The 20,239-nt window shown below is 40.3% G+C and overlaps 1 protein-coding gene across 2 annotated transcripts in view; it reads left to right on the top strand.

Moving 5' to 3' along the window:
• The first annotated feature begins 189 nt into the window (after positions 1–189).
• Positions 190–20,239, top strand: part of LOC148399524 (alpha-1,6-mannosylglycoprotein 6-beta-N-acetylglucosaminyltransferase B-like) — a 37,976-nt gene continuing 17,926 nt past the window's right edge. Inside the window, exons 1-6 of one of the 2 annotated variants that reach the window (XM_088373835.1) lie at positions 190–417; positions 489–647; positions 3,155–3,267; positions 13,792–13,942; positions 18,872–18,981; positions 20,109–20,185. In XM_088373835.1, coding sequence (XP_088229961.1) covers positions 583–647; positions 3,155–3,267; positions 13,792–13,942; positions 18,872–18,981; positions 20,109–20,185 — 516 coding nt within the window. In that variant the 5' untranslated portion in view covers positions 190–417; positions 489–582. Of the gene's footprint in view, positions 418–488; positions 648–3,154; positions 3,268–13,791; positions 13,943–18,871; positions 18,982–20,108; positions 20,186–20,239 lie in introns of those variants that run through there. The other variant, XM_088373836.1, reaches the window with a different exon arrangement.

The raw sequence follows: 20,239 nt of genomic DNA on the forward strand, positions 1-20,239 counted from the left end.
CCTTTTTGGCGTTGTATACAATACATATAGGTATTAGTTCAGTACTTTTGTTTTTAATAGTTAATGTCTGTGATTTATAGCTCGCAAATTTGCGTAATTTAACGTGACGCGTGTGTAGAAGATTTATTGTGAAACAGCCTTCGGATAAACTGCGCATTCATAAACGAGCTTGACTCATGGCGCGAACAAATTGCCGGGAGCCACCGCTTGTCGGCACATTCTGCGGGGCTTCGGTGAGAAGTTAAAACCACCTCGTCCAGCGTTGGGTGGAATCGACCCGGGCTGCCGCTGCGTTGAAGCAGACGCTCGCCAATTCTATCTACATTCAACGTCGCCATTTTTGTAAGGAAGTTAAGAAGGCGGGAAAAAAAAACAACAACCTGCGGCGATTTCACTGGGGAGTCGCCAGGCTTCGCGGTAAGAAAAACGAAAAAAGTCGACAGAAACGGAAGAGAGTCTGGATAAAACTTTTCCACTTTTCCACCAAGGGAATTTCGTCTTAAAATCCACTCATTGGAACATGTTTGGTCAGCACTTGCTACAAACCACAACGTCCATGTCAGGGGTCGCTTGTTTTGGGAAATGACTGTCAGCACCGACGGCAAAATAATGGTCAGAAGATGGCTCGTGACGTTCAAGCCGTTCAGGTAAGGAGCACTTAACTTCAAATTATGTTTTCCTCTCTTTTTATTGTCATATTGTCCGGTTCGAATTGGGATTTTAAGATGGAGCCACTTAGAACTACGTTTAACAGGCACTTCCAGGTTGTTGTTTTTTTGCTCAGGTGTGTTCAATGAATGATTACTTGTGTTTTTATTAATTACTTTTTGGTTAATAATTGGTTATTATTGTACCCCAGTCGTGATCACCCGTGACAGTTCATGTTAGTGCAGTGTATAGCAAACTTACATATACAAATCAACATTCTAATACAGGCTAGAATATGAATAAAGTAAAATATTTATATCTATTATCTGAACAACTTATTATTAAACAGGTAAAAAAAAGGAGAAACATGTCAAATAAAATGTGCTTTAAAGTTAAGTACAACTGAATAAAGTTGATTCCCTGTCATGAAATATTAGCTGATCAGCGACTTGATTAATATTTGATGTGTTTGATTTGAAGAAATTGACTGCTTTCCAAATTTAATGTTTTATAGAAAACGCCAACACCTCCCCCATAGCTGGCATAACTCGTCTACTTCCCAAATCATCTGCCAAGAGGTCAAATCAGATAGTTGCGTATTTTTTTTAGGCAGCCAATTAGCCGATAGCGCATCTCCTCTCCTGATCCAGTTAAAGGGAGCAGAGCGCATTTACTTTTAAGCCTGTTAATTAACGTCTCGTTAGTGCAGGAGGAGCAAGGTCTAATCCTCTCGCGTCACCCACCTAACAACCCCTTTGCAAAATAGCTGAATAAATAATCAGAGGGGAGGACGATCGCCTGAGGACGGCTTTGGAGCAGCGCCTCTACCCTCACTCCGGTTAAATACATTTTATACCTCTTTAACGCTTCATATTAACCTCAGTGTTTCACTTTTCAACATGCAAATGCATTAAATTCCAGATGCTCATGTAGACCAATGAAACCACTTTTGAAAGTCTGGTTTTATGTGTAAAAGAGAGGGAGAGAGCTAAATCAATTCTCAGAATAGAAAAAAATCTCTGCTCATTAGTGCTGACCACTGTGTCCATCCAGCAATTCCAAGCTGTCCTTTTTTTATTTCTAGCCAAAAAAGAAAAACTTGCTTTAAGGATTTTCACGATTTGGGCCGCCTTGGAATATTATCCTCGTAAAATCACGACGCCTTATCCCTCACGTATCATTTGGCATCCTTTTGGGTGAGCTGGATCAGTAAGTTTTGTGACTTACGGCTGTCATTGGAAATTTCTCCCTAACAAGACATTCACTCGTTGACCGCCAGCCCAGTACAAATAAACCTTTGACGACTAAATATGTCATTGGGAGCGAATGACTTAATATTTACCAGTCCCATTCGGAACCTGCGACTTGTTTATCAGGTTGCATGGAAGCCTGTGTGTCATGAACAGATGTAGTCCATGAAAAGCACAACAGCTGATGCTGCCAAGACGCTTAGAGCCCATTATTGGCCTCGTTTTTAGGACATGATGGCTCCTTTTTTACACTGCCTATTAAAGAGACCTTTTTTTCCCCCCCTCCCTCTTGTGATGTTTATAAATGCCACTAACACTGATAGAAAGGATAAAGTATATTTTCCACATTTACAGCTTCAGTGGACGTATCAGCCGAGATGCCACCTTTGTGCAGAGATGTGAAGTTTAGCACTTTTTTGTCAGAAACAGGAAACTCCAATGACCTTTTCTAATAACTCACCAGTGATGCTTTCCTAGAAATACTGAAGAAAGTGATTTTTTTGAAAATAAAAAAAGCATACGTCACTGATATTACTGATATTTTCCAACTTATTTGTTCATTGTAAATGTAAAAAAATCACATGATCAGTGTCATCACATAGATGAATCTTATTATTGATAAGATAATTTGAGTACTTTTTTTAATTTCAACTAGTAGGCATCGCATTACTCAGTAGTGCATAGAAATAGAGCAAAAAAATATATTTTATGCGACGTTAAACTGAGCCAAGATAGTGATAGTATCAAGTTAAAATGAAAGTGATCGGATCCAAAATGGCTTCAATTTATTTAAAAAAAAAAATCTCTTTATCATAGAAAAACAACTAATTCTTTATTTTTATGTCAATGCAGCCAAACGTTAAAATCATTGCATTTTTTTATTCGTTGTCTGGATGCATACTTTGATGCTTGTTGAAACAGTGAGAATTTTTTTTTTTTTTGAAGTACAGCACCAATATCAATACTTGTATTTGCACATCCAAAGGTGTAACTTGAGTGTTTTTCTACTTGCGTGATTGTGTTTTCCACTTCTTGAAAAAGCTTTGGCCTTGTTGTGTCAACCGTTGCCATGCCAACCTGTTTTGTCTACATATAACCATTTAACCAATTCCAATTCACCTTGTCTGTCTCTTCATTCTTCGCACCCCCGCCCCCCTCCCAAAAAAAAAATCCCGCTGTCTTACATAAAACTCCGTTCACTAACTTCACTCCTTTTTAACACGTCCCGCCTTGCTTGCACTTTTGTGTGTTTGCAGGATATTCGTGGTGGGAATAGGCTTCTTCAGCCTGTGCTTTCTAATGACTTCTCTAGGGGGGCAATTCTCAGCCAAGAGATTGGGGGACTCCCCCTTCACCATCCGTACTGAAGGTACCGACGTGTGCTTTCTGTGTGTGCATGTGTGCGACGATGTTGTCGTATGACTAAAGAAGGGTACATGATTATGATCTTAATTGAGACCCCGTGACACACAAAAAGGGGGCATGTGTGTTCTTGCAGTACGATCTCGCTGGTCTGTAAGGTGAGTTCTTTTTTTTAGCTTAATTTTGAAGTTTAATTTACACGTTTGTATCCCCCCCCCCTCGGAAATGAATTATAATGCAATTAATTTGTTGCCCAAATGTCTACAGTTTATTATGAAAATGATTTGAATTTTTTACTTTGTGTAGGCATAAAAAGCAGGGTGAAAGAATTTCACGTTCAATGCTCTTCAGTAAAATGAGGCCCAGTTTGAAATACAAGAAATAGAAAATGATATTGAAAATGATATTTTCTATTTTTTTATTTGTTCAAATTTACATGGCGTCGCGGTCAGACGTGTGGAATTAGTTGTTTTTTCGTGAAGCTGAATCACTTTTGAATCCTGTATTAATTAACCCCCCACCATCCCTCCCTCATGGGATTGGTTTTTGAATTCCAACTTGGAAGTCAGCCACTGTCATTGAATAAATTGTGCTCCACTTTAGAGATTCCACTGTAATGGACTTAAGGAAGTGCAGACAGAGTATAAAAAAAATCTGCTGTGTTTGTGTCTGTGTTTGAGAGATAATGGGACAGGAGGGTTTGGGATTACTGCAGGTAATGCAAGTTTGTGTGAATTAAAAGAAGAATGCGCTGATTAATAATCAACCGCTGGCGTCGGGCAGCCTGGGAAAGATTTTTTTTTCCTTTGCGTGACCCACACGCTGCTTGTTTGCCACCTTGCCCATTGGTTTCGTGTGCTTATCCGCGTTTGTGATGAGCTGGCGGGAAACTGCTGATAAAAGGGGCAATGCGGGACAAGATTGAGGCGGCCGGCCCATCCATCTGCCCGCTGGAAAACAACCGGTGCTTTCATTAAGCCTTCGCTCGCCACCGCCTGCAGGGTCATTCCATGTTTGCACGTCATGTTTGCCACGTCTTCCGTGTAGTACAAAAGGAGATTACGTGCTTTTTTCCAAATCGTTCGGCACTTTTGAATGCTAAGCTCCTTCATTTTACACTGATTTACGACTTATGTTTGCTTTGGAGCTTTGCACTAAGCCCATTGTTTTCCCACTGATTCCCCCTGTCTACTTTTATGTACGTTCCAGATTAGGTAATCCTTTCAAAAGTTTGATAGCTGTTAAGAAAACGAAATCTGCAATATTGTTTTTGAGGTTGAGCGTTTTGTTAGCTGAAATCGTCACAACAACAAAAAAAATCATTTTTTGTCCTAAATATGTATATGCATATATGGCTGTCGTGCTTGCCTTCCACCGGCAGCCATCTTTTTTTCTAGCATCAACACTCTGTAGTCATGGTAACCACAAACGTGTGCGCTTGTCGGCGCACTCTGCACTCTGCTCTGAACGGCCATGTGATAAGCGAGATGTAAAATCTTCATTATTGTCTTTAATCGGTGTGCTCATTTTTTTTTTTCAAATCAAGTACCTGATTGTGAAAAAGTCCTTCCAGGGGATATTTGAGTCCTATTCTAAATCCAATGACCTTTAAGCATTTTGACAGCCAAATTACCGTTGAAGTTCTAATCGAGTGGTTCTGTTCCGACGCTTCCAGCTCGTATGATGTCATGAGATATTTTTAGCGCCGGGTTTGAACCTTCTCGACACAATAAAAACCTACATTTGTGTAAGGCTTACCGCCGTAATACGAGCCGCTTCGTAAAGCCTGGCGCTTGTTTAAGTATTAGCTGAATCCCATTGCCACCTCTCTCTTTCTCGGATTATCGGCTTCCATCTTCTCAAATCCTCGTCTCTCCTCTGTAACTCTCAAACTCATCATTGGGCTGTGAGATGACACTGGTTCGGCGGCGGCATGTAATAGGCGAAAAAAAAAACCTGATTGCAAGCCTTGTCTTTTTTTTTTTGTACACATCAGTGATTAAGAGAATTAGATTCCTCCAGTTTATATTTCTCCGAGCCGGCAGATGAAAAGAAGATGGTATAAAAGGTGCGCTTTTATCCCCACATTAAAATGAAACCGACTCAAGGGAGACGTTAGCTTGATCAAAAGCTCTCCCTATGGACTTTGTTCATACTCTGCACTCAGTTGAATTAGAATAAACAAGAAGCCACGACAAAACCTTTTAGCCTCAGCTTGACTCTTCCGACGCTGTTTGTTCTAGCTCAAGGCATGATAACTCTTTGTGCCTCCCTGATGGGATGGAGAATCTAATTTTATTCTCCCCTCTCACTTATTTGTTCTTCTTATTATTTTGGAGCGCCAACAGCTTGAAGATCTGGCTGTCATTTACAAAATGGGCAATAGATGGCTCAGAGGTGAACGTTGTGTTTGTTAATGTTGCCGTGCTTGGGCCGGACTTGCGTTAAAGTCAGTCCTGTGGTCTTTTAGCTTTCTTCAGATTAGTCAGAGGAAGACTCATGCCACCATTTTACATTGGGGCCTTTACTCGTCTGTCCCAAGAGGACCTCGACACAGTCGACTCATTTACGAGCTGCGAATTGGTTATTTACCTTCGTTAACTTCTGCATTTTTCTGGGTTGCTGTATAAAGAGCACCCACGACGAATGAAGGAGAAAGTCGACCTGGCAATTTTCTGCTTTACAAGATATGAGCCATCATTTGGCGGATTTGGAATTCTTCTTTTAACTTCGCTCATTTGACAATAAAGACTTGGACAAATAGTAAAGGAATGTTCGAAAATACTTCAAGCTAATTATCTAATTATTCCCATTTGAACGTTATTATTAAACTAAATATAAATCAGAGAAAATAATCTTTCCGTCTGCTATCTTAATGCTTATTAATTAGCATCTGTGCTATAAGTAGCATAGTAGTTTGTGGCATTTAAACAAAGTGTGTTTGCTATTTACAACACCTTGGAGCCATTATATATATATTTTTAATTTATTTTTTTAATGACAACATTTTGCGTTGTAAAAAAACTATTTCTTTTCACTTTGGCTAAGTCTTCTTTCAACAGAGTTTGCTGTTTAGGTCACACCCCCGGCAAATCATTCGAGCGCGTCGTAGCTGCCTTAATCTGTAGCCTTCTTTTATATATGTGTGTGTGTGTTTCCTCTCAAGCTGGCTTGTTCATCTCCATCACAAACTCCCCGCAGTGATGTTTCCTCCCCATCACTTCATGTAGAACAAATGTGGCATGACAATCTTCTACACGTTGCTGGTGTAAGGTGCATCACAAGTCACTCCGGGAGTCGGCGTTCTCAGTGCGCTCGTAGCCTCGGGACCTTCTGCGTGGGTGGGTGGGTGCGTGCTGTTGCTTGTGTGCGGGATTCTGGATAACCTCACCCACCGAGGGCCAACAAGCTAATGGGTGTAGTGTGTTGGCTTGGAATGTGTTTTTCTATACAAAATGGCATCTTTCAACCTTTGGCAACTAAATTGAGCTAGTAAAGGAGGGTGAGTGTAATTGAATCTCGTCCCTCATGCAGTTTTGGCTAATAAAAAGTGTTCATGAGTTATGAATAAAAATCTGCATAATTTCAGCAAGGCTGGTTAAATTAGCTGTGCTGTGATTGTTGAAACGTACCCACACCATTTTTTCTTCTTCTTTTTGTTAGGTTGAGGACAACTTTTGCAGTGTCCCAATAATTTGGAAAGTTATTTTTAATTGATGGAAAGGAGAATCTACAAAGATGCTAAATTGCGTGTTCACTCATCTTGACAGATTGTGCGACGCCATTAGTGACAAACATTTTGGGGCGTTTTAGAAAATAAATTGATAGTTTGGATGTAGGAACACAGGATTGTTTTTCATCTTGCCCTTGTGAAGTTTGTTAAATCAATTGTACCGTTGCTAAATAAATAAATAAAATGCCACGAGCGTACGGTCAATACACCGCCGCTTTGAAGTTGAAATCTAATTGAGCACGTTTGTTCTTGCACGGCAGCTTTGAAGCAAGATGACGGGAGAAGGGGAACTCAATGACTGCCAAAAATTGCTCTGGGAATCCGAGCCCACGTTGACATAATGATCGAGGCATGCCAACACATTAGGAAGAGGCGAGAGCGGTGGACAAAGATGGAGGAGGAAATGTTGCTGACCTGACGTTTTAGCACGGCGAAGTAGAGGAGATGATGTTTCCCAACAGTTGGCTTTGGCCGGCGACCAAACAGCTGTCGACGTAGCCTACATTTAGATCGGCAAATGAAATATGGCGACGCGACGACTTAGTGAGCAAACATGACGAAACAGATTTCTTTTTATGAACGCAGATTAAAACAAGCCCCGCTTTGACCCCCCTGTCAATGTCAGCGGCAGTGCTGCCAGATGTGTGTTTGCCAGCAGCTTAAAGGCCACTTAGCACTGTTGACGGCGAACGTTATTGCAGATGACACCCGCTGCCTGTCAGAAATCTGCCCTTTAAATGTCTACCTTTTTTATTTAGATCCGGATTTGGAGCAGTCGTAGTGTAGCGTACCTTTTTTTATGTTACAGGAGAGGCAAAGCATTTAAAGATTACGGTTGTCATAAATAAGAATGAGTCATCGAATACAATGCGGTTGCTGCAGACAATGCCATTCTTAAAAAGTGTCGATTAGGTTATTCAGTCTATTCCGCTAGCGTCCAAATTTTTAATTGTCCCTCACAGCTTTGCACTACTTTCGCCAACTCTTAACTCCAATACATATTCATGAGAACGCTGACCCAATTTCCCCAAGTTGTCAGCGGCATTATGTTCTTACCCAAGTCCCATTACCCGGGAATGGCAAGTTTCTCCACAGCGCATTATACGGTATTATGGTTATGTGAGCGCTGAAGGTGACTGAGTATACGGTAATCTGCTGTCCAAATGACCTTTTCTTGTATCGTCTTTCGTGTCACTAGTTTTTTTTTTCCTCCATCAAGAATCGAGATGCATACGTGCAGCTTGTCCTTACCTTCTCCTGGGGGAAAGAAATAAAAGAAAAAAAACTATTAAAGAAAATAATAATAATAAAGGGGGGAAACATTTATATAGATGGCATAATGACTGCTTGGGCAATATTTTTCTTATTATTATTTGCCAAAACAAGGACAAATGAAAGATAGGGCTGCAAAAAAAGTTTAAAACTATAAATACCGGATTTGATTAAAAATCAAAATCTTGCTAGATGGTGATATAAAAAAAAACCCCAATCATTTCTATTCAATTGTTAATCACAAACTGTGCGGAATGATATTGTATTTACCTTTAGCGATTCCTTTACAACCCTCCTACCACAGACCTGGGAAAAAAATATAGACGTGAAAAATAATATGAAGGGAAGGAATGATAAAGAGATAAAAATAACGAGTGAAAATTTTGTTGCGGCAGCATGCTGCACAAATCAAAGACAAGTCTATTCAAGTGTGAAAGATGCAAAGTGAGCGGCGCTAAGTCATATTAGAGCAATTTCTACCCCCCCATCCCACCTCACCCATCTCATTCTTTGTTTCCTCCACATATGCCCTGAGAGACATTTCCACTTCCTCCACGGAGCATTTCTGGAAATAGAATCATAGGCAGCGGAACGCTTTAAAATTCAGTGAATACAATAACTGCTACCAAACAAAAGCACTGCCACTAGCATGATTTTATCATGCTAGCTAAACCTATTCTAGTTTCTCTTAACCTTTACTTGAAAGGTTTGTCTGACTGGGCCTCTGTCAAGACCCAAAAACAAAAGTCATGCGTTGAAACATGAAGTCGAAACAGCTGCTACAAGTCGACTGTTGTAGAAATCTTGTGATAGCAGATAAGGCTTCAAAAGAAAGAAGAAAAATATCAAAAACTTTTGAAACCACTCGCCCCCTCAGCGGCTAATAAACGGGTTCGCGGGGATTAAAAATTGGCTACCACAGCACAAAACAATGGATCGTTTTCAGTTCTGGACTCCTCCCACAATGTATCAAAATGTTTCCGCAGTTTCCGCAATCAGCTTTACCGTTACTTTTTTTGTTTCAATCACCCCGCCATGAAAAAAAAAACAACAAAAGCTGTGACGAGACAACCAAGGTTGTGTTTTGACAGCGGCAAGAGAAAATGACAATGTCAAACGTGATTGCTGAGAAGAAAAAAAAAAAACGGCCTTTAAAGTACCAGAGCTGTTTTCTCCCCAATCTAAAAGCAGGGCAAACGGCCAGGCTGCCAATCTAAATGGAGATGGGAGCAAATGCACACTGCTCTTCACCACCCAGTCGCTTGAAATCACTACGAGCCTCTCGTCCCCCCCCGTGCTACTCAATCATCTTCCAGTGTAAACACTTACTTGCACATCACACCCTCCACTGCATCCCAAAATCATGTCGCCATTGAAATCATAGCTTTGAGATTAGCCACTCGTCACACATCTGCTCAGGTCAACAAGCTGTTGATGTCTACGATTGTTACTGCATCTTAGCTATGAAAAGAAGAAAAAAAAATTGGCGCTGTCGAGGAAATGTGCCGGTACCAATGAGCCGATACCACCAGCAGGCATTATCTAGTCCTCGGACATGAGACCGTTTTTCGTCTTTTTCTTCTGAGTAGTCATCAATATTTCACAAGAAAATCGTGCAAGGCACGAGGGAATTGATAAATAATTCACCATAGCGTGGGACTGAAGCAGCATTGGATGCAGGTGCGAGTCCGTATTTTGGTGAGTGACTGATAAAACAACGGTTGCCAAATGCTAAAAGTTGTGATGTTGATGTCGGATTTCCAGCAAGGAGAAAAATAACATTAATCAAAAATGTATTCCATGAGATGGCCTCTCGTTCCGACATTGCTGCTCTTATGTCATGACAATAAATAGGACATTGGGTTACCGGGGCTGATGTGACATTTCCATTTAAAATCTGTTTATTTGAAACCATGGTTTGTCCTTCTTTTGCTTTCATCGTTCTTCCTTCCGCTCTTTCCTCTTCTAATCAAATTTCATTGATTGATAAAAGGCATTCTGCTGAATCATCTTGGCTATTACCCACCAGACTGAGAGTGATTTGGGGCTGCCATGGTAATGACAAACATTATTTTGACCCTCAAAAAAATATTCCATAATATTTCTGGAAATAGCATTGGTTGTCTGTCTCAATGCTAACATGCATTTATGTGGTGGTTGATGGAAGGGAAGCCCCGCAGTGCCAGCGTGGGCACCAAGTTGACGGACGTTGATCACACTTGAGGGTCAAGGCTGGTGTCCGTCAGGCTTGTCTGCTTGGCTCAAATTGGAGGAAATAGGAGGAGCTTGCCAACAGTCAGTAGGACATTTGGGATGAAATGGTGAACCATTAAAAGAGGGATCTCAAACCGGTGGGCCAAATTTGGCCCGCAAAGACAATTAGTGAATTAACTTTGAGTCAATACAAAAATTTCAAATTGTCTTCACTATTAAAAATAAATGTTTTATCATTCATTTTTTTAAAAAACAATTTTACTAGCTTCTGATTTCAAAACTAGTTATTCATCAGTTTCTTCTGTAGCCTATACAGTATATAATACGAGTCGTTCATCCATTTATTTGGGTTGACCGTCATAAAGGCCCTCCCAAGGAAAATACAGCCCACAGCAAAAATGAGTTTGCTAATCTGTATTAAAAACAATTTAAAAGCCAAGCCAAGCCTGAAAATGGGATACTTTACTTAATCACTACCAAACGCTTGGCATTATCACTGATCCGCTTCTTGTGTTTGGTCTTTTATATGTTTTATTAGAACCCCGGCATGTGTCTTTCACCGAGTGCAGGCCCTAATGGTGACATTTCTATTTGCCTCAAGCCATTTGCGTGGCAAATAAAGAGGGAAAAAAAGAGGAACATATTCACCCACTCCTGCTGTTCTTTATCTAATGAACAGCGGAACTCCTGCGCCATAATTATTAAAGCGAATGCAATTTGGGGTAATTGTATTGGTGCGCGCATGAGATGAGTTGCTGCGGAGATTGGAGCGCTAGTCGGGCCATTAAGTCTGTGTGCTAAAATGTAAAGACTTCTCGGGATTGCATTTATTGAGAAGACGCATGAGCAGCATGTGTTTTGACGCAAAACACTTGACAATGTTACCTCACTAGATTTATCGTTGGTCAGTTGTTTAATGATTTGATTTTGTTAGCACAGAAGCGGATACCACGCGCTGATGTTAGCTAGCAGGATAGCCATTTATTTATTTATATATTTCTTGACAGATATGAGAACGTGAATGTGGTTCACTTGTAAGTCCGTGCCTTTAGAAATCACAACTTCGCCATTTGAGATTCTAATATGAAATGGGCCAAAAATTATTTAAAAATACTTTCTTGTAGTAAGACGGAGGCAGCTTAACATGTTTGGGACACTTCCTGTTGCCTTCCTCAGAAGTATTTTTCCCAAACGATTTTTGGTGTTCAAATACATTCAAAATATGATTAAAATGTGTGCTATCATGTTTAAAGTATGTGAAGGCTCCCAATGTTTTGATATCTCTAAACCACAGATTTTCACTTGTAGTGGGAGTGGGGGGCCTTTAGGAACATATCCCATGTGTTGAACCGACCTCCTATGGCTTTTCTCTGAGCCCTCGACAAATATTTGAAATGGAGAAAGGGGCTTTTGCAGAAATACAGCCGCCTTCTCGGATTTGCAGCTTGAAGTTGCAAAGACAAAATGACCTCGCTCGCCGGTTAATTTAAAGGCGTCGGCTCCTGTCGAGCAGGCGGTCCTGTCAGTATTCATCACTTTGCAAACGGCATTCTAGTCACATGAATATGCAAACACGCCCCCGGCCAATCAAAACATCAGCTTGTTGTGGCGTGCGCGTTTGTGTGCGTGTGTGTTGTTGGAGTAATTCACTCAGGTTGACGCTCCGAGCATCCTTGCATAGCAAATGTTTGAGTGTTTGCTTCAAGACGAAACCGCTCAATTTGGAAAGACAGAACCCTATTGCTAACCAAAACAGCAGTACTGAAACACAAAAGGTGTTCCAGCATAGTAGTGCACTCAATTTGATCTCAATCACCTCGAGATAATGTGATCAATATTTAAATCAGTCATGTCCATCCAAACTTGAACACACACACACTGTCACTAATAGCTCAATACCAAATCCTTTTGTTGCCCCTTCGTCTATTTGTCATAGATTAAAAAAAGAAAACACTTTCAAGGTTATGGCATAAACTTATTTTTAGTTTTTGTTTTTTCCCCATTGTGTTGTCTCTGTGACATTTCAATTGCACAAAAGCAATAATTAGCTGTGCAGTCAATAATAATAATAATAATAATAATCTGTTAATGGAGCTGATAATAATAATTCTAAATTAATAGAGAATCAAAGAATAATGTGGACAGTAGCACTTGTGCATATAAACAGTCACCCTCACTTTAGTCACCCATTTCGACACACTAAAAGTGTCCTGTTCACGCTTTACAGGCCTCTGGAGCGATGAAATGTGCAGAGGCTCTAAATATTCAATCCAATACGATGGAGAAAACAGGCCACGACACAGCTGCATGTGTGTGTGTGTGTCTGTGCATGTAGACTTATTTTAGCCTGTGCAACAAAAAAAAAAGAACATAAAATAGAATGCCACTAGTCCATACCAATATTCTACTTTTAAACTCAAGCAGGTTCCTGAATGAAATGCAAACACCTTGCAGTACTGCTTAAATAAAATATTTGATTAATTGGTGTGAAGTGGGACTTCAAAACCTACCTTCCAATTTAATGTTCTCCTTCTCAATCTCTCCCGGTTATAGGTGACATTTCAGCAAAATTGGAACTACCGGGCAATTTTTTTTATTAATGTATGCATCCATTAAGAGCGGCAATTTTAACTGAAAATGTTCATTATGAATGGCCTATGCGATTATAATTTTTCTATACGTGCTCTCAAGCTGCGGGTGATCACACCCACTCAATAAAAAAAAATACGCGAGACTTCATTCAAGGCGATTGGTTAGCAAGAATATAAATATCGGGCATTTTTTTTTTTGCTTTCACTCAACAAGGCTGAAATTACAGTCCCACTGACCTTGAAATGTTTCAACTCTTCACTAAAGAGGACTCTTGTTTTTTTTTTTGTTTTTTTTAATCCCATGCTTGTGCCCAGACTCCATTTTTCAATCCCAGCAATCGAAATGTTTATCCCAGTATGCACCCACGACTACACGGGAGGCCCTTCCCTCACATAGGGCACCCCGCCGTGCAAAGTGAGATGATAGAAATAATTGGCTCTTGTACACAAAGCCTCCGCATAATTAATTCCTGGCATTTCATACAAGCTTCATCTCTATATCAAAGGGAAAATTGGTAAGCTCATATTCAGATTTCACACTGGATGGAGTGTGTGTGGCCTTTTTATGACAAGTTCGGACAATGCTGCGGGCATGGGAAATGACGGTTCTGGCTGGTTAATGACCCAAATTCAACTTAGTGACAACAAAAGAATGACCGTGGACGTTTTCTTTGTTCCTTTGAGCCCGCTTTTGCATCTTTATGTTCGTGTTTCTGCTCAGTGCTGGGAGGTGTGGAGTCACGTGGCGTGCTGAGGAAGATCAGTGACATGCTGGAGGTGATTCTGAAACGAATGGACAGCCTGGCCAAGTTGGACAACGCCACCGCCGCCGATACGAGGCGCCTGGACGAGCTCAGCTCTGCAATCAACAAGTACAAACTCCGTTTTTTTTTTTTCTCCCATCGTTCTGTGGCAATGATTTTGAAAGAGCCAATCAGACGTCACGCAGTTTCTTTTCTTTGATAACCAGAGCAGCCTGACCCCAAATTTCCAAAATTAGGTTTCTGTCTAGTACGCATAACTGGAAAATCAAACAGGGAATCGTTTTTGCGATACATGCTAACAGCGACATGAGCAAACAATTTAACAGTTAAAACCCGAGCTGAGATTTCTAATTTTACTTAAAAATAGTCAAGTCAAGTCAAGTTTATTTGTATAGCCCTAAATCACAAACAGTCTCAAAGGGCTTCACATAGCCAAAAATTGACAATTATTCTCAAAAAATAGAAAATAAATACATAAAATCTTATGATATAATAATTTTTTTATAATATCTTTTTAGTCAGGAAGCTGAAAAGTAATCTAAAAATAAAATTAACAGTTAAAACTCAACCTGAGATTTTTCATTTTAATTAAAAATAAATACATAACATCTTTTTCTATAATAAAAAAAATATAAAATCTTTTTAGTCAGTCAGCTAAAAAGTAATAATCTCAAACAAAAATACTATATAATGACAATAAAACCTCAGCGCACCCGAGCCCATCACCTTTTAGTGCACCAATTCTGCCTTCTCATCGTCTTTTAATTCCACGCGCCCGTTTGCATTTAAACAGCCTAAAACCAGCGCTCCATGCTGACACAATCTCCCACGCATCCCCAAAACCTTGTTAAGTGATCATGGATAAGCTTTCAGCTTCACATCGCCGCAGAGGCACTCAAACGGAAGAATGGAGCAATTAATACAGTCTGGCATCAGTGTTAACTGCAATCAATGTCTACTAATGGACTATTTAATGCGGAGGAAGCACAGTTGCTCTCCGACCAGGTATGTGGAAGTGTGCTTATTGTCCTCGTGTGCGCATGGAACTGTTAAAAGGAATCAATATTTAGTAAGCAAACGAGAAGGGGTTAAAAAAAAAAAAAGAAAAACAGAAGGTTGGTGGATGATATCAAATTGGGGTCAAACACACCAAATCAATATTGTGTGTCCATCCTCAAGTTGCCTCTCGCCTAATCAAGTTTCAGCTCCGATAAATACATTTGAATTTCTATTGACAATAGTTAAGTCAGGGTTTTCATCTAACTGGATATGACAGAGTTAAGTTCTATAATCATTTGCTTGGAATGTTGTTTTTATTTTTAAACAATAGTTCAAAATGTCGGCATCATAAAATACAAATAAATTGTATTTTTAATAATATTTTTAAATAGATTTAATGATTTTTTTTCTGCTGCATTTACTATAAAGTGTCCATTAGAATTTCTATCTTCTATTGACCCAAGCTGACTTTTTCCTCATCTTTGTCCCTTTGCAACCATCCTCATTTCGTATGCATCGAATTGGCCTGTTGTTGCTGAACTCACCGAGAGTAGTTAAAACACATAGAAAGGTGCCATTAAACACACCAAATGCATTACTCTCTTTTTATTTTTCCGCTGTGTTTGATTTGGACTTAAAAATCCTATAGTAAAAAGGTCCACTTCCACGTTCCACTGTAATGATCTTCCATTAGTTATACTCCAACTAATGCGTTAATGAATTCAGTCCGGGCATGCGACCAGGGCACTGACGGCGACTTGATTGAGTATGCAGCCTACAGAATTAATGGCCGCACTTGGACACTCAAGTCTCAAGCGCACGTTTACTAATAATCACAGAAAAGGAAAAAAAAATGGAGCAGTCAGGCAGACGTTTCCCCAGAAAGATGCGCTCGTGCCGGCCGGGCGAGAGTCTCTTCTTTGGCTTGAGCTTCACGGCGGCTGACACGGTGCAGAGTCGTGGCCAATTGGACGGGATTTCTGAAGCTGCCCGCTTGCGAGTTACCCACAGGGCAGTCACTCATTAGGGCAGGAAAGAACAAGGGAAGAAAAGCGGAGGAGAGATAACAATGACCAATGGCGGCACAATAACATGGCTGGATTTATTATTATTAGTTCGGCATGTTTGTCCTGCGGGATTCGCTCTCTTTGACGTTTTTTTTGCCGATTCTTTTTAACTTGCTCACTAACAACATCCAATATTTCGAAAGAATTTTTGGGGGGCCGGATTCAGTTAAAAGTGGAAATAATCTGTTTTATGTTCAAACAGTTGAATCATCAGTGGAAAATATTTTCCCGAAACTAAACAGTAGTTAAAACTAGAAAAATAAATATACTTTTCTTAGTCTATGCACGGTTTCAGCAGTTGTCTTTAAAAATGAATTTAGGAATAAATCTGTGATTTCACTTTGTAGGGACTTTACAAAATGAAAAGAATAATATGCAGAATATATACCCAGTATTTACATTATAAAATGTAAAATGGTCGTCTCTTCTGCACACATTTGAAAGAAGTAGGTTGTGTCGTGAGTGATGCGGGTAGGAAATCTCTCGTGCTGGATGGCGTCCAGTGATGCGGTACTGCCCAACCGACCATCCTCTCGGCCTTAAAAGGATGAGCTCATTAGATGAGAGAACGAGCGGATGCGGGGTGGGGCGGCTTTTTTTATTTAAGTCGAATACGAGAAGGCATTTTCATCTTCTATCTCCATAGAGACTTATGCTCATTGATTTCCTATTTCTCCATCTTCTTTTCCCTCATCTACTCCAACGCACGTTCTCAGTCTCCGGCTCGTCTTGATTTGTTGTTGTTGTTGTGCTCTCGTTATAAAATCCGCCTGGCTTCATTGGCCGCCGTGCAGCTGTTCCAAAAAATACTCTCGCATTCTTTGACGAGCGTAATTTGTCGTTTGAGTCCAACCCCGTTGTTATCCTCTAAATGAAAAGGAAGAGGGGCAATTTATTGTTGTGCCCCGTGGTGCTTTGCTTGCTGACGCTTGATTCGCTTCGTATTTCGTGACTGCTTTCACGCAACATGCTCGCTCGGCATGGGTTGGCATCATGGGTAGTTAGTTTTCTTTCTATCGACGTCTTATATTATATACACTATAGGCTACACAACTAATGAAAGACTAGTACAAACAGTTCAAATATTTAAAAAAAGCCAAACGGTAATAAAAATATTAGCAATATATCAATATATATTTTTTAGGGTGAAAACAATTTGTAATGTTAGCATTTGCGGGCCACATAAAATGATGTGATGGGCCGTATATGACCCCCGACCTTGAGTTTGACACCAATGTGTTAATCAGGTTGTATCACTTTTATGCAGGTTTGCTACACTTTTTTTAAATATGATTTCTTCATTGGACGGTTCATTTACAGAGCACAGAAGATCATTATTTTTTTTTTACTCATAATATAATGCTGTGCCAGTGCACTACTTGGACCAGCTGAGGGGGAAAAAAAATCAAAATCGTTGATTAAATTTGGCGAGCAGGGTTGGTGGAAAATAGAAGTTAATAAAGGAACATAGTTTAAAACTGTATGGAGCTTTAAAAATGTGCATAACTAGAGAAGAACTCAGCCCAAGGTGAACATCTTTCAATGACACTAATGGCCGCGATAAATATTTTCTTTGAGATGGGTGCAAAAGTATTGGAACAGCAAGGCCAATGAATGAATACATCAAGTCTTTCTTGACAAGCTCACGAAACCACCTTAATGATCTTCTTTTGTGTTTCTAAAATTAATTGCAAACATTCATGTGGAATGGGCTTGTTGATTAATCGCGGCTTAAAGCAGTTGAGGCAAAATGGAGCACGCTCTACTTGGCTGCCATTCTCCGCGACATTGTTGATTCCGTTCCAAACACTTTGCTGTCTAAAGAAGCAAAGCGTGACGTCAGTTATATGTCTCGTTGTTCAGACCGCTCCGGGCACAGTTTGTCTGCTCGATACAAAAGAAAAATAAATAAATAAAAGCCCATTTATTTCTGCATGTTTGACCGGGAAGATGCCGTCCCACAATAAGTGATGTCGGCTAACTTTATTTTCTTTACAGCCACAAAGGTCGGCTCCTGGCAGGCATAGTTCCGAATTTATCTCGACTCCATTCACGCGACTGCTGCTGGTCAGGCGCCATCGTCCTGCCCACGCATGCATACACAATCTATTGTATCGTTGTGAGTGATTTGTGATCACGCCGCATTTGTGACGCAAGAATGAGAATTAAAACCATCTGCTGATTAGACGACGTATATAGAGACAACACAGTACCCGCGAAAACAAGTCATTACGAGGGAGGTAATGGCCACTGCGGCAGAAACAGGCATGAGCAATAATGAGGCCTTGACTTTTCAACCATGCAAAAAAAAAAAAAATCAAACGCGTGGTCACAGAATCCACACGCAGACAACTTATTCAACACATCTTGCGAATGTAGGAGTTCTGTCATCCGGCAGAAGAAGTGGCAACCCAGGTCCTTTCTATTTCACGCTCCAACCAAGTGTTTACCAATTTGCATCCTTCACTAACACTTGTACATCTGTTTGAGATGTTCAAAATGAAGAGAGAGGGCAAGAAACGTGGACGAAGCACGAGCAAGTCCAACCCAAATGAAATTCAAATCTATTTTACGTGGACAATAAATCACTATTAGACCCAAAAGAGGAAAAAATCCACCGCTTGCGTACACTAAAGGGTGGAAAGTGTGTTGTTATTGCCGCAGCCCAAACAAACTTTCTAATGAGCTTTTCAGCTACAGGACATTAAGCAGCATATAAATGTACCTGCAAATGTCACTTCCTGTTCTACTGCTGTGCTCGGAGTTTGTGCAACTGTGACTTTGTATTCTACTGTCGCTAAATACAAGTTGTGCTGCAGCAATTTTTACATTGTTGTCTCTTGTATCACTTCATAAAAGAAGCAAAAATGCTAAGTGCTTCTAGCAAGTGATTCATATTTATTCGGGGTAAATATTGTGAAAGGATTTAATATATTGAAATTGTTTCGTTTGTGTTTGTGCGCATCTGCAGATTTCAACCAGCCGGCCTCATGGAGATGATCCAGACGATTGCTCAGAATGTTTCCAACATGGCAGTCAGAGTGGAGCAGATACTGCAAACCAGTATCCTGCAAGGAAAAGGTACAATAAAGTAGTATCTTCTAAGTATAAAAATATAAACCTGTCGGCATTCAAGGAGCACTGTGCCGTACGCAACGCGCATATAAATGGTAGCGGAAAATATAATGTCCGCACGGGAGTTCCGAATTGATTTCAGTCAGTTTATGACTCCGTTGATGGATAACTCAACAAAACCTGTCTCGCGGCGCTTCAGCATTTTATCAAAGCTAAACTTGCATAAAATTCCGCTTTATTAATGAATCAAACTCTCATAAATGTGTTTTGTTGGTCAAGCTTTTTTTTTTTTTTTTTGGTAAATAGATTTGACCTGTGAATACCCTCGGCTTGAATGTTTATTTGTGCATGTTTATTTCTGTAAATGGAGAAAAGCCTGGGGGAAGACTTATTTGCGGTAATGTCTGATTTTCATTAGAGAGAGAGAGAGGAGGAAAAGATAGAAGGGCAGTTCCCTTCTTTGTCTTTCTATCAGCAGCAGCAGGCATTTAGCCAAATCAGTGGAGCAGTGAACGCCGTGTGTTTGGCCGCACTCGCCGCTGGCGTAACTAGAGAACGTCTGCGGCGTAAGCTCCGTTGAGCAACGTGCACGGCGCCGCTGCCACATGGTCAAGGTCAACTGCATGCAGGTTATCTTCACTGTCCACCCGGGAAACTGAATATGCGACACGCTAACCGTGTCTGCGGCCATGTTGTAAAATGGCGTGTTTCATGAGCCGAAGAGCAGTCTGGCGATGATTGATTGCTGTATGGATCATTAACGTCTATCTGTCCGTATTAACATCGGGAGCTTATGAACTAATGAAGCCGCAAATGTAAGAGAAGTGAATTTACTTGGTGTCTGAGGGGTTGCATTTGAACAATGCCATGCAGACTGTTTATATATCTTCTTGATGACAACTACTACTTTCCTATTGGCCGGAGCCTGTATGACATTTTGTAGTGCCCGTCATAGAAATAAATATATATATCTATTTTTTTTTAAAGGAGATTTTTTTTTTAGTCTTTTTTTATTTAGTTTTTTTTGTTTTGGGTTTTTTAAGCAATTTTTTTTTTTAGCGTTTCCATCGGGAAAAAAAAAAACATTTTGTATTGCTAAATGCTAGGTCAAGGCCAAATGTTTGTCTTTGCAGCTTTGCGAGATGGAACATCAAGCCAGTGCGAAGTACCCAAAGACCCCCGCTACCCAGAGTGTCCCGGAAAAGTGGACGTAAGTTTCAATTTTGATTCCATTTCTATTTTGACTGCAGTCAAAAGAATTGCA

This window comes from Syngnathus floridae, chromosome 4 (genome assembly GCF_059516105.1).
Source record: "Syngnathus floridae isolate MCC-2025c chromosome 4, RoL_Sflo_1.0, whole genome shotgun sequence".
NCBI classification, from domain to species: Eukaryota; Metazoa; Chordata; class Actinopteri; order Syngnathiformes; family Syngnathidae; genus Syngnathus; species Syngnathus floridae.